Here is a 14,746-nt window from a genome sequence, read left to right on the forward strand (position 1 = left end):
CAAGGCTTCAGACATACAAGTTCATTCTTAAACCAGAATGATACTTGGACACCAAGGTTAAATTATGAGGAGAGATTAGACAAATTGGAGCTATGTTCCCTGGAATTTAGAAATTAGGAGTGATTGGATTAAAGCTTTCAAGATATTAAGGAGATTGGTAGGGAACTTGAGGAAAAACTATTTAGAGAGCCTTGGATTAGCAGACAAAGCTTAAAGATCAGAGCCAGGCTTTGCAGGAGTGAATTGAGCACTTAAAACACTTATATAGTGGTAGAAGTTTGGAACTCTTTCATAAATGGCAATTGATGCTAGTTAATTTAAACCTGAGATTGATAGTTTTTTGTTATCCAAAGATATAGGGCGGGATTTTCCATGCCAACCATCGCATATTTTGCAGTGGCTGAGGTGGCCCACCATTGGCCAATGGCGGGTTCTTCTGGTCCTGTTGTTGTTAATGGGATTTCCCATTGAATGCACCCCTTACCATCAGTGGGATCCATAGATCCCACCGGCATGAACGGCTGGAAAATTCCAGTCCCGGAGTTAGGTCACAGATCCACCATGAACTCACTGGATGATGAAAGAAGCTTACAGAGCTACATGGCCTACTCTTAGTTCAATATTGAACCATAAATCAGAGATAAAGAACATTAGTCCAATCTTGTAGATAGTGTTAGCATTAAAAGCCCTGGACAACTTAAGATCCAAAGTTATTACATTGGACTGTCAGTAAAAGTCCGGACTACCTTGAGAAAACTTTGAATAGTTGATTATGTAATGGAGTTGACAAAGGTCCAGGAGTGTGTCATGTGCCTGCTCTCTTGGTGTGTGACAATGGTACATGAGCAAGTCAAATGCCCAAAATGGGGGATGAATGCTTGATGAAAAAGATGAGACAGGCCTGGCAGACCATGCATTTTTTTAGCATATTTGAGAAGGACTCCTTTAAAGAACCATGCTATCTTTATAAATAAAATATGGGAGCTACATGACTATGCTGATTTGCCAGAAGAATTGTCAAGATCTTGATTATAAGTGATATGGTCCTTCGGTATAGGCTGCTTGCCTTTTCTCAGTTTTCTAATCAATATTTTAAATCAGAAATTCAAAGATCTGGCGAAAGGCTGTTTGAGTTCAGGACTGCTTTCAGTGATAGTTTATGCATTCCTGTGGTGCGAAGGCTTCCCACTTAAATGAATTCAGCATTCATTCTACAGAAAGCTAATTTTTCATTGCTCCATTTTAATTTTTCTGGGCTTTCAAGAAAGATTGAAATCCACATCCCTCCCCTCCTTGCCTAGAGGTATATAGAAAGTGTCTCCTTACCACCTCTGCCTTGAAAGCCGAGTGAAAATAATTTGTCACTGCTGAAGTAAAGTACAAGGAGTTACTTAGCCCATAAACTATGCGGACACGATGTCAGCACAGGTCAATAGAAACTTGTCGTCTGAATGTTTTTTCTTTTTGCAGTATTAGAGTTACTTGAACACATGATAAGGTTAGCAGATTAGTTCAATTAAATGTCAAGTTTTTCAAGCATTAATAAATGTAAAGGGTTTGCTACAAGCCCCAGAGAGAAATGTAGAAGCTCAACCACTGTTAATGTGAATGGTGATTTCAGCAGAATGGAGTTACCAATTTATTGTGTTTTTTCACAGACTGTTAGAGGAGTGTTACACCATGAATGATCCATTCGCCCCTCAAAGGGACAGATTTCTCATCCTGGGCTCCCACTGTTGCCTGTGCAACAATGCTGTGTGCGTTGGGCAAGTACGTTTGCCACATAATTGCTTATATATTATAATTGAGGAGCAAAACCACTTGGTTCACAAACACAGTCAACAACAGTATGCAATGTATCTTCCTCCCTCATGGTACTGATGCCAGGGCAAGTCAGATTGCAGTCAGCCCCTTCCATTTCCTCCATTATCATTTTTGTACTGCCTTGTGCCGGTATGTCAAAGAGCCTTCCCCATCTTTAGTTTGCTCTGTTGCTATCCCATCTTTTTGTTTCAGAATTCATAAATTCTCTTTGCTGTGCCTCACTCTGACAGGCCTACTGTTCACTGACCTGATTTTACCTTCCATTTTCTTTGCTTGCATGCGGCCCTCCCTACCTCATCTTTCCTTGACTTGTTTTTTGGACTCGCAAGCTTCCTCCTTTGTCTATTTCTCCTCAAGGCCAGACATTTGATCAAGATGCTACTGCATCCTTTGAGATAATAGGTACAGTGCCTCAAATCCAGCCATATGAAAACCGACAGTGTCCAAAGAGTAGACACTTGTTTAAATGGGCCATGCAAAAATTTTAAATCAATTAATAAAAAAATTATTGGCTTGCTTGGGGAGTTACCACATTGGCATGGTGGGGTGCCGAGTAGTTATCCACTTTTTGTGTCTATGGCATTTAGAGCGGCTTAGCGATCCATGACCCCACCCATCCAGTTTAGAAAGATTTGATGAATTGCTGTGTTGGTGAGACTTTGCACGCCTGTTGTTTCCGTTGCTCATAGTGGTCAGAGATGTAGCAGAGACAGTTGAACTCACTCAGGAAGAGCAAAAGACTCTCGAAGAATCCAGTCCGGTAGAAAGTGTATTGTACTTGCAATCAGGACATCTGCCTATTCTTGCAACAGCATTGAGTTCTGATGCCATTAATACCATCCAAGTAGAATTCCACAGGCTTAAATTCAAACATTGCAATTCATTCTCAAAAGCCTTCAAGTTCCATGGGGCACTGGTTGCCTTCTTGCAGTTGGCTGAAGTCAGTTCAAAGATTGCTTTTAAAGAGTAGTGTTGAATCTTGCATGAATTAACATAGTTTTCAGTTACAACAGTATTTAACATCATTTCAGTTTGATTTATTGTAGGGAAGTATAAGAGTTATTAAATTGCATTTGTGACAAACAAATTAATATCAGCAGAGACATCGCCATCAACCTAAAGCATTTTGTAATCATAACAGTTGGTTCTCATGTCTCCCCTATTCACTGAATTAAGGGTTTTCGATTTTATTCCAAAAGTCGGCAAGGTTTGAAATCTGGCACATATTTGGTTTTGCTGTTGCAAGTTTTGAGACACTACCTTTGCCACTAGTTCTCAAAAATCTTACTTTTGTCAGATGCAGTGTAAAGAATGAGTTGTAATTTGAAGTGCTCAGAAGATTGCATGTGGTTAGTGTATGGTATTGCAGGAGAGTTTTTCAGTAAAATATTGAAAGAGCTAAATGCCATAAAGGACACTGTTGTGGGGGGGGAGGGACAGGGGATCACAAACATACCCATGTATTAGAACTTAACTTACTACTTTTCTCCCCTTCCCTTTTAAAAAAAAAAAAATCCTTTTAGGATTGTAGCCTATTCTATACAAAGCGATTCTGCATTCCCTGTGTGAAGGAGCATATAGACAAATTCCCTGAAGAGATTCATTTGGACCTACAGAAGAAAAAGCAGCAACAAAACCTTCAGACCTCCAGGTGAACACAACACAGAACCAGCTTTAAGGAGAAAATGTAGGGCTCAAACTTTCACAAAGACTTGGACATTCAAAAGAGGGTTTTTTTCCCCCCAAACGTGAAGTAAAAGATAATAGTTTATTCACAACTGACCTCTCTGCCATGCAATAAAGGAAGAAGTCCAACAAATTTACTCTATTTAAGAAGCAAAATATTAACATCGTCTGCTGAAATCATGTTTTAAATGGTTTCTAGTGAAGTGCAGTGTAAAAATAAAGAAGTAGTCTTATGAACAAAAAGAAAACAAAAATCTTAATGCAAAGACATGTATTCTGTTGTGAATGTAAGAAGCTGGGAAAATCATCAGTCAGTTTGAATTGGCAGCCTAATTGCAGTGCTAACTGACAGAAGCATTGATGTGCAAGAGGAAAGAGATAGTCCCATTGCTCAGTCACCTTTTTAAAGATAAAAAACTTTTCCAATTCTCAACACATGTTTCACAGTATTGAAACACTCCTCTTTCTGCTCATATTCCTTTCCCGGTACCACTCAAGACCAGAAATGTGAGAGAAAGATCTTCACTGATTTAAATGTTTATTCTGACAGAAAGGTCACCTCTTCTGTTGTGCACATCTTCAAGATGTAACTGGTACTATCAGAGATTCGCTGCACAGTAAGCTGGTGGTGAACTTCATTCCCATTGCTCCGAGGAAAGGTATGTTGGAACACAGACATCGCCAAAGCCTCTTTAGATGAATGCATTGCTCTCTTGGAACATTTTGACCCATTAACAAGATTGATAAAGCTTGCGGCACTTAAAATCTTGTATTCTTTTGATAATAATTAGACTTGTATATAAAAACGTGTTGGCCGATACTGTACAGCTAGGAGAAGGGAAATATCATTATGCTTGCTTTTTCAGCAGCTTCACATTTTAACAGCATAAGGTACTGTAGGGACTGATCGTAAGCATACCTCCAATTGCTAGGTGTTGTAATATGAATTCTGAAGAATGGTTAGTATTTAATTGTAATAAGCTATTAACAGCCTCAGGCAAGAGAAGATTTTAGTTGTGTCTCACCCATCTGTCCACATCATTCCCTTGTAATTCTAAGGGAAGAGGCAATGGAGGTAGATGAGAATAACAATCCGCAGTTACAGAGTATGTAATTTAAAACCAGATCTGTAAGCAAGGTGAAGGGACTGAAACACATGATTTGAAAGAGAGTGCAAGATGGTCTTGAATTGGTAGGCTAAAACACATTCAAGAGGAAAGGCAGGTTGTGGATTTTTAGTACTGTAACCCTGCCAGCTCCAAAGGAGTAAATTTCTCTAGCTCATCTGGTTATAATACTGGAGGCGCCAGTATCTGTAAAGAGGGAGGTTTGTATTAAAGTGGAATACTAATATGTCCCTCAGGTGCCGGAGTGTGGCGACTAGAGGAATTTCACAACAACTTCATGGCACTGTTAATGTAAGCCTACTTGTGACTAATAAATAAACTTTTTAAACTTTAAACTTGGGGTTAAATGGCAAGTCTTCCTCCAATAATCTCCAGTTCTCTCTGTACTACCCCAAATTAATGCCCCCTTTTCTCCTGTGCTCAGTCAAGATGCTCCTGCCAGTTTCAGTGCTGTGTTTAGTTAGTTAATCTCTAGCTCTTTATTTTTCTGATTACAAACCATGGTGGATGATATACTGTCCTTTGACAGGTATTGCTTATAGCACCCAAAACATTATATTGTTTTCTACTTTGCATCCAAGTATGGCCCAGTTAACCAACAACATTTTAGCAACTTATGGACTTATTATTTAACCAGTTTTATACATTGAAGGCTCTGATTCCCAAAATCTGGAGACCATTCTTAAACTATAATAACAAGTTGACACAACCTTGATCTACTTAATCAAGAATATGATTGACCTCCTTAATTTCATCTTGCACTTGGTAATATCTAATCCGATTCCTGCTGCTTTTACCGGCCATCTGAATCTCCTGAGTCTTGTTCCTTTATCCTGCTGTTTAAAACTAGCCCACAGCCTGATGTTGTTTTCAATGGTCTCTATCCTTTTTTTGACTTTTGATAGTAACAGCGCCCACTCCCCTTAACCTATTAGCACCCTTTTATATTAGCACTGATTGACTTTGTGCTATTTGCTGGTCTTTTCCGTTCCCTTGTGTTTGACATCTTTTTGGGCATTTAAAAAGAAAATTGACATTACAACAGCAACAAGAACAACTTGCATTTGTATAGCAAAGACAGAAAATGCTGGAAAATCTCAGCAGGTCTGCACAGAGAGAATAGAGCGAATGTTGAGAGTCTGGATGACCCTTCATTAGAGCTGAAGGCAAAGAAAATAGGATGAGATTGATACTGTAAGATTGAAGGGGGGTTGGGGGGAGGGGGGATTGTGTAACTGACCAAGATGTCATGTCTTGCATTTCTGTGGCACATTTGACATAGTTAAAAGTCCCAAGATGCTTCACAGGTCTGTTCTTTGACATAAGGAAATAAATTTGTCAGCAGCTTGGACAAAGAGGTACTTTTTAAGGAACATCACAAAGGTGAAAGAAAAGCAGATGTTTAGGGGGGGTACTCCTGAGCTAAGGGCCTATACAGTTGAAGCCACAGCTCCTCTCTCCACCATTAAGATATTCTGATATTACAGAGTGGAACTGGGCAGATGATGGAGATGGAGCGATTATGTGGCCAAATCAGACACTGAGTTTGTGAATGTTCTAGGTTTTACTTTCCGCTACTGACTAGGTAACTTATTCTTGCTCTGTTTCTTTTTGAATTCAATCCCCTTCTCACTGACAATTTTTTAAGCAGCTTATCTTATTAATCATTTACTGTGAACAGGACTTTTATTCTCAGCTTGCCTTCACCTCATTTCCTAAATTTCAGCAAGAATTCAAATTTTCTCTCGGCTGCAGTTTAGAAAATCTTTTACTTAAATCACTGACGGGATCATAAAATGCAAGTGAAGCTAATTGCAATGAGGTTCCGGTAATAAAAGCAAAGTATTGCAGATACTGGAAATTTGAAATAAAAACAGCAAGTGCAGGAGAAACAGCAGGTCTGGCAGCATCTGTGGAAAGAGAAAAACAGTTAATGTTTTGAGTCTAGTGTGACTTCAGAACTGGGCTTAGTTGATGTTTCGATGTGCATGCTATTTCTAACCATTATGTGGAGATGTCGGCGTTGGACTGGGGCAAACCCTTCGAAGGGGCAGCGCTCTGAAAGCTAGTGGCTTTTGCTACCAAATAAACCTGTTGGACTTTAACCTGGTGTTGTGAGACTTCTTACTGTCTTAGAAGAAGAATCTTAGAAACCCTACAGCGCAGAAAGAGGCCATTCGGCCCATCGAGTCTGCACCGACCACAATCCCACCCAGGCCCTACCCCCATATACCTACATATTTACCCACTAATCCCTCTAACCTACGCATCCCAGGACACAAAGGGCAATTTTTTAAGCTTGGCCAATCAACCTAACCCGCACATCTTTGGACTGTGGGAGGAAACCGGAGCACCCGGAGGAAACCCACGCAGACACGAGGAGAATGTGGAAACTCCACACAGACAGTGACCCAAGCCGGGAATCGAACCCGGGTCCCTGGAGCTGTGAAGCAGCAGTGCTAACCACTGTGCTACCGCGCTGCTCCTTCGTCAGATGGAGTGGAAATGTGTTCTGAAACAGGGCTCTGTGCCCTGTTTGTGAGCACATTTCCACTCCATCTGACGAAGGAGCAGCGCTCCGAAAGCTAATGGTATTTGCTACCAAATACACCTGTTGCACTTTAACCTGGTGTTGTTAAAACTCTTACTGTGTTTCTAACCATTGCCAGGAGATGGTGCTACATGGAAGCAATTGATTGCTGATTTATGGCAGAGTAAAGATGAGGCAGTTCTGAGGGCGAGATTTTCTGGTCACGCTTGCCCCAAGGTTGGAAAATCCCGCCCGAGGTCAACGGACCTTTGCATGGTCTGTGTCCCACCTGCTACGATTCCCGTCTCTATTAAGGTCCAATGGCATCAAAAGCCACACATATTAAAGGCTGATTGTAGCTTAAGAATGGCTCCCATCTTTTGGGCATCAGAGCCTTCAACATATAAAACTAATGAAATAATGAATAAGTTGCTAAAATTCTACATACGAAGTACCATAAGAACATAAGAAATAGGAGCAGGAGTAGGCGATCTAGCCCCTCGAGCCTGCCCCGCCATTCAATAAGATCATGGCTGATCTGAAGTGGATCAATTCCACTTACCCGCCTGATCCCTATAACCCCTAATTCCCTTACCAATCAGGAATCCATCTATCCGTGATTTAAACATATTCAGCGAGGTAGCCTCCACCACTTCAGTGGGCAGAGAATTCCAGAGATTCACCACCCTCTGAGAGAAGAAGTTCCTCCTCAACTCTGTCCTAAACTGACCCCCCTTTATTTTGAGGCTGTGCCCTCTAGTTCTAGTTTCCTTTCTAAGTGGAAAGAATCTCTCCATCTCTACCCTATCCAGCCCCTTCATTAACTTATAGGTCTCTATAAGATCCCCCCTCAGCCTTCTAAATTCCAACGAATACAAACCCAATCTGCTCAGTCTCTCCTCATAGTCAACACCCCTCATCTCTGGTATCAACCTGGTGAACCTTCTCTGCACTCCCTCCAAGGCCAATATATCCTTCCGCAAATAAGGGGACCAATACTGCACACAGTATTCTAATTGGCAAAACTATCAGACAAATCTTTCCCCCCATTTTCTAATGTGCACATATCAGAGAATTGGATTGTAATTTTCCATTCATAAGATGCCTTCACCAGTTTGACTTTTAACCATTTTATATAACCCAGCTCAAATTATATTAATCACAATCAAACCAAACCAATCAGCATAGGAATGCACCATAAAACAAAGTGTGGTTAATTCAGTGCTAAAAATCAAAAATGAAGTAAAATGAATCAAGTAACAGCATTTCATTTAACATTTTGACAATATAATAGCATTACAAGATTTATCTTTAAAGAGTAAAAGCAAATATTAAGTAATAAGAGTATAAATCATCATGGACAAAAACATAGTTTACATGTTCCAGCATTAGCTGGGTTTTGCTTAACGATGATGTAACAGTTATGTCAGATGAGCAGTTGAGCAAGGTTTCCTTAATGGTGTGATTGATAAATTTCCAGTATTTACGGAATCCCTCAGTAACACGACACAATGGACCTTGTCCTTCTCTCCATTTGACCTTTGCGTCATTGGGTAGTTTTGCCACCTTCTGGAATGTTCTGCTTCCCACTGGGGTCACCTGTGATGAACTGCAATCACGGATGTCTACCTCCATCGGCCATCTTCTCACTTTTGCTTATCCAACGCAGCATCTAGAAGTTTCTCTATTATTAGAATGTTATTTTAGTAGTGGATCGAGTGTTCAATAACTTGAGTTAACAACTAATAGATTTGATGGACTTTATAGATCTACACGTTCTGTTTGATTAAACACTTAGGCCGTGATCTTACCATTTTGCCCCACCGGCCGATGGGGCGGGGAGAGCCGGTAAAAGATCGTGAGAGCCGAGAAATCAGGTTTGCGCCCGATTTCTAGCGTCGCGATCTTATCGGTACCAGATATCCAGTGAGATCAGCCTCGCGCCCAAAAAGCTCCGGGCAGGCAGGCGAGGCGGGGCGGGGGCAGGAAATCGGACAGCGCGTGCAAGAGGAGGGTTGATTGGTCCGGGCGGGGTGGAGGGTCGGGCGGGGAGGCCTGTGGTAACGGGGGAGGGGCGGTAACGGGGGGGGGGGGGGTGGAGGTGCAGTGAATAACTGATCTCGCTGTTCACAGAACACAGAGATCTGAGCATGGCGCCCTCTGCCAGCTTTTGGGCGAGCTTTGTCCCCTCCCCCTGCTGGCGGAAAACAGATTCGGCTTCATTTGTTTTGACAGTGAGGTAAGATTCCACATTTACCTCGCTCAAAAAGGCGCGATTCTCTCCCGTTTTCATGCTCATTTGGGCACTTAGATTTTTTTTGGAAGATCCCACCCCTCCCCTTAATCTTTCAACTTTTGCCGTCGACTCTCTGCTTAGAGGACATACCTGCAAACTTCTTCAAAATTTTCCTCAGGCTTCTGATGCTCCCCTAACGGCAGTCCTGAAATAAAGTTCTGTTTTCAAGTGAATAAAGTATCCTTTACCTTTGAAATAACGAAGTTGTTGGTGTCCAAACAAGGTGTTTAATCATATGGATTCTTTGCAAGCTGTCATTCAGCTGGATAGACACTGCAGAAACTATAATGGTAAGAAGTCTCACAACACCAGGTTAAAGTCCAACAGGTTTATTTGGTAGCAAATACCATAAGCTTTCGGAGCACTGCTCCTTCCTCAGATGGAGTGGAAGTGTGCTCTCAAACAGTGCAAACAGACAAAATTTTGTCTGTTTGCACTGTTTGAGAGCACATTTCCACTCCATCTGACGAAGGAACAGTGCTCCGAAAGCTTATGGTATTTGCTACCAAATAAACCTGTTGGACTTTAACCTGGTGTTGTGAGACTTCTTACCGTGTTCACCCCAGTCCAACGCCGGCATCTCCACATCGAAACTATAATGGCCCGATATTAAGTGGCCTGGCGAAAGCCAAGTCTACATTTAGTTACTAAACTCACTTCCGTTTCCTAGGGTGTCAATAAAAGTTAACATCTATCCTTGTTAGCAGAAGCTCCAAATGTTTGAGGTAGATCATGACTTGGTGCAAAAGTGTAAAAGGTGTGATAATGAGTCAAAGCCCATGTTATATCAAAATAAAAATAAAATACTATGGCTGTTGTTAATCTGAAATAAAAACATAATGATGGAAAGAGCTCAGCAAGTCTGGCAGCATCTGTAGAAAGAGAAGCAGAGTTAATGTTTCAAGTCTGTATGACTTCTTCATGTTGTATCTCCTAATTTTGACTTCAGTGGAAATATAAGTCAGAAGAGATGTAAAACAAGCTGCTGACTCATTATCACCTCTTTTCATTTATTGCACAAAATCAACATCTACAGCTTTATGTTTACTCAAAGGAGGCTAAATACAGACTGGGCGATTGCAGATCACCCCATTCAATCCACAAGCACTATGCTTAGCTCCCTGTTGCTTGTCATTTCAATTGTCTGCCTTGCTCCTACTCTGACCTTTCTCTTCTTGGCCTGCTACAGTGTAAGTGCAAGTCTGAGGAACGCCTCATCTTTCAACTTGGCACTCTACAGCCTTCTGGATTCAACATTGTTCAACAATTTTAGATCATAACAATGCCTTTTTTGTGTGTTTTTTGTTTTGCTGGTTCGGTCTTTTTCTTTTGCTCTGCATCCAGACAACTGCTACCTTGCCATTCACACCTCATCTAGACACATCTTTTGTTTCTTTATCCATTGCCACTGCTTTAGGCTTCCATACTGTGAAGCCTCTTGTCATTTAATCTCTGCTGTCTTCCACCCTATCACAGGCCTTTCATTTTGTTCTTTTCCTCTTCCCTACCCCACTCCCATATCTCGCCATTTTTTTATTTGCTCAAAACCTATTACATTTCTATCTTTCCTCAGTACCGATGAAGGGTTACTGATCTGAAAGATTAATTCTGCATTTCTCCCCACAGATGCTGCCTAAAACCTGCTAAATATTTCCAACATTGGTTTATATATGTTTTTATATACTATGTTACGACAGACACCCCGCTGCACAGCTGTCAAATGGACAAACTTCCATGGTGCCATTAATCCAAACTCAAAGCAGAAATCAAGCTTCCTCTTTTGGGAATTTCCTAACCGAATTGTGAATAGTTCCGTGATGTTCGTAACAAGACCCGCACAAGATAGAGACAATCCCACAAAGAGAGAAACAATTCCTTCTTTTGTGTATCTCATGGCTGGTTATAGAGCAGTTACTTTGGACCATATTGGAGAACGACATAAAAGTGGAGGAGCCAGGGTAACAGCGAGAAAAATAATTTTAGAAACTTACGAAAATGAGATTGAAACTGTTGCAGAGTGTTGTTATAAGCATCTTCTTATTTAAATGCATTTGCTGATATCATCGGTGGCGTGGGTTTCGCGAATTCAGTCATCCACGCGGGACGTGTGTACTAGCTGCTGCTCCCAGTCCTGCGTTCTTGATGTATTATAATTTGATGTTTCTTTGTACATAAAGCAGTTTGAATTTATTAACATGCTTGACTACCTTTTGTGGCTTAAGTTACCTCATCTTTTTGGCGACGAGCAAATGACACTAAAAAGGAACGGAGATATAAACGCAATGGCGCAATTTGACGATTAGCAAGATAGGATGAAGATTTGCACAGTGAGTAGCTAGTTTGCAACATGACAGGTGATGTGATTCAGGGCTTCAGTCAGCAAGTTCTGATGGGTTTTACTGAAGAAACAAGTTAGCAGCACCATGGCTATGTTTGAGACAGTCAGTGAGTTTGTATAAGAAAATAGTTACTGGACCGAATATGTGGTACGGTTAGAACACTTGGCAAATGGAATTGCAGATGAGGCTAAAAAGCACTCGATTCTGTGTGTGGGATGAAGACTTAAAAGCTAGTAAGAAATTTAGGGACACCATGGAAACTGAGGAATGTTCCATATGTGGAGTTGGTTGTGTTAGTTCAGAATCACCCTAAGCCCTCAGTGATTGTTCAATGTTTCAAGTTCCATAGCCACAGGGACAGTCTATGGCTAACTTTATTGCTGAATTACGCCAGCTCTCAGAAGAACATAGACCAGTACAGCACAGTACAGGCCCTTCGGCCCACGATGTTGTGCCGAACCTTTTCCGAAACCAAGATCAAGCTATCCCACTTCCTATCATTCTAGTGTGCTCCATGTGCCTATCCAATAACTGCATGAAAGTTCCTAAAGTGTCCGACTCCACTATCACAGCAAGCAATCAATTCCACACCCCAACCACTCTCTGAGTAAAGAACCTACCTCGTACATCCCTCCTATATCTTCCACCACGAACCTTTTAGTTATGCCCCCTAGTAACAGCTACATCCACCCGAGGAAGTAGTCTCTGAACGTCCACTCTATCTATCCCCCTCATCATCTTATAAACCTCTATTAAGTCGCCTCTCAACCTCCTCCACTCTAAAGAGAAAAGCCCTAGCTCCCTCAACCTCTCCTCATAAGACCTACCCTCCAAACCAGGCAGCATCCTGGTAAATCTCCTTTGCACTCTTTCCAGTGCTTCCACATCCTTCTTATAGTGAGGTGACCAGAACTGCACACAATCTTCCAAATGTGGTCTCACCAAGGTCCTGTACAGTTGCAGCATAACCCCACGGCTCTTAAACTCAAACCCCCTGTTAATAAACGCTAACACACTATAGGCCTTCTTCACGGCTCTATCCACTTGAGTGGCAACCTTCAGAGATCTGTGGATATGAACCCCAAGATCTCTCTGTTCCTCCACATTCCTCAGAACCCTACCTTTGACCCTGTAATCCGCATTCAAATGTGTCCTACCAAAATGAATCACCTCGCATTTGTCAGGGTTAAACTCCATCTGCCATTTTTCGGCCCAGCTCTGCATCCTATCAATGTCTCTTTGCAGCCTACAACAGCCCTCCACCTCATCCACTACTCCACCAATCTTGGTGTCATCCGCACATTTACTGATCCACCCTTCAGCCCCCTCCTCCAAGTCATTTATAAAAATCACAAATAGCAGAGGATCCAGCACTGATCCTTGTGATACACCGCTGGTAACTGGTCTCCAGTCTGAAAATTTTCCATCCACCACCACCCTCTGTCTTCTATGAGATATGATGTGGAGATGCCGGCGTTGGACTGGGGTAAGCACAGTAAGAAGTCTCACAACACCAGGTTAAAGTCCAACAGGTTTATTTGGTAGCAAATACCATAAGCTTTCGGAGCAATGCTCCTTCGTCAGATGGAGTGGTCTCTGTTCTCAAACAGGGCACAGACACAGAAATCAAATTACAGAATACTGATTAGAATGCAAATCTCTACAGCCAGCCAGGTCAAGATTTGCATTCTAATCAGTATTCTGTAATTTGATTTCTGTGTCTGTGCCCTGTTTGAGAACAGAGACCACTCCATCTGACGAAGGAGCATTGCTCCGAAAGCTTATGGCATTTGCTACCAAATAAACCTGTTGGACTTTAACCTGGTGTTGTGAGACTTCTTACTGTTCTATGAGATAGCCAGTTACTTATCCAATCGGCCAAATTTCCCTCTATCCCACACCTCCTTACTTTCTTCATGAGCCGACCATGGGGAACCTTATCAAACGCCTTACTAAGATCCATGTATATGACATCAACTGCTCTACCTTCATCAACACACTTAGTTACCTCCTCAAAAAATTCAATCAAATTTGTGAGGCAAGACTTACCCTTCACAAATCCGTGTTGACTATCCCCGATTAAGCTGCATCTTTCTGAATGGTCGTAAATTCTATCCCTCAGGACCTTTTCCATTAACTTACCGACCACCGAAGTAAGACTAACCGGCCTATAATTACCAGGATCATTCCTATTTCCTTTCTTCAACAGAGGAACAACATTCGCCACTCTCCAGTCCTCTGGCACTAACCCTGTGGACAGTGAGGACCCAAAGATCAAAGCCAAAGGCTCTGCAATCTCATCCCTTGCCTCCCAAAGAATCCTAGGATATATCTCATTTGGCCCAGGGGACTTATTGACCTTCAGGTTTTTCAAAATTGCTAGTACATCTTCCCTCAGAACATCTGCCTCCTCCAGCCTATCAGCCTGTGACACCCTCTCTTCCTCAAAAACATGGCCCCTCTCCATGGTGAACACTGAAGAAAAGTATTCATTCATCACCTCTCCGATCTTTTCTGACTCCATGCACAAGTTCCCATTACTGTCCTTGACCGGCCCTAACCTCACCCTGGTCATTCTTTTATTCTCACATAAGAGTAAAAAGCCTTGGGGTTTTCCTTGATCCGACCCGCCAAGGACTTCTCATGCCCCCTCCTAGCTCTCCTAAGCCCTTTTTTCAGCTCATTCCTTGCTAACTTGTAACCCTCAATGGACCCAACTGAACCTTGTTTTCTCATCCTTACATATGCTTCCTTCTTCCTCTTGACAAGACATTCAACCTCTTGTATGAACCATGGTTCCCTCACTCGGCCATTTCCTCCCTGCCTGACAGGGACATACCGATCAAGGACACACAGTATTTGTTCCTTGAACAAGCTCCACTTTTCAATTGTGCCTTTCCCTGACAGTTTCTGTTCCCATCTTATGCTCCCTAATTCTTGCCTA

At 41.9% G+C, this 14,746-nt stretch overlaps 1 protein-coding gene across 8 annotated transcripts in view; it reads left to right on the top strand.

The window, feature by feature from the left end:
• Positions 1–14,746, top strand: part of cdpf1 (cysteine rich DPF motif domain containing 1) — a 67,296-nt gene that overhangs the window by 9,032 nt on the left and 43,518 nt on the right. For 4 of the 8 annotated variants that reach the window (XM_078220180.1, XM_078220181.1, XM_078220182.1 and 1 more), the window contains 2 exons: positions 1,659–1,770; positions 4,061–6,963. In XM_078220180.1, coding sequence (XP_078076306.1) covers positions 1,659–1,770; positions 4,061–4,210 — 262 coding nt within the window. In that variant the 3' untranslated portion in view covers positions 4,211–6,963. Of the gene's footprint in view, positions 1–1,658; positions 1,771–3,347; positions 6,964–10,652; positions 11,720–14,746 lie in introns of those variants that run through there. The other 4 variants (XM_078220184.1, XM_078220185.1, XM_078220178.1 and 1 more) reach the window with 4 other exon arrangements.

Source organism: Mustelus asterias, chromosome 9 (genome assembly GCF_964213995.1).
Source record: "Mustelus asterias chromosome 9, sMusAst1.hap1.1, whole genome shotgun sequence".
NCBI classification, from domain to species: domain Eukaryota; kingdom Metazoa; phylum Chordata; class Chondrichthyes; order Carcharhiniformes; family Triakidae; genus Mustelus; species Mustelus asterias.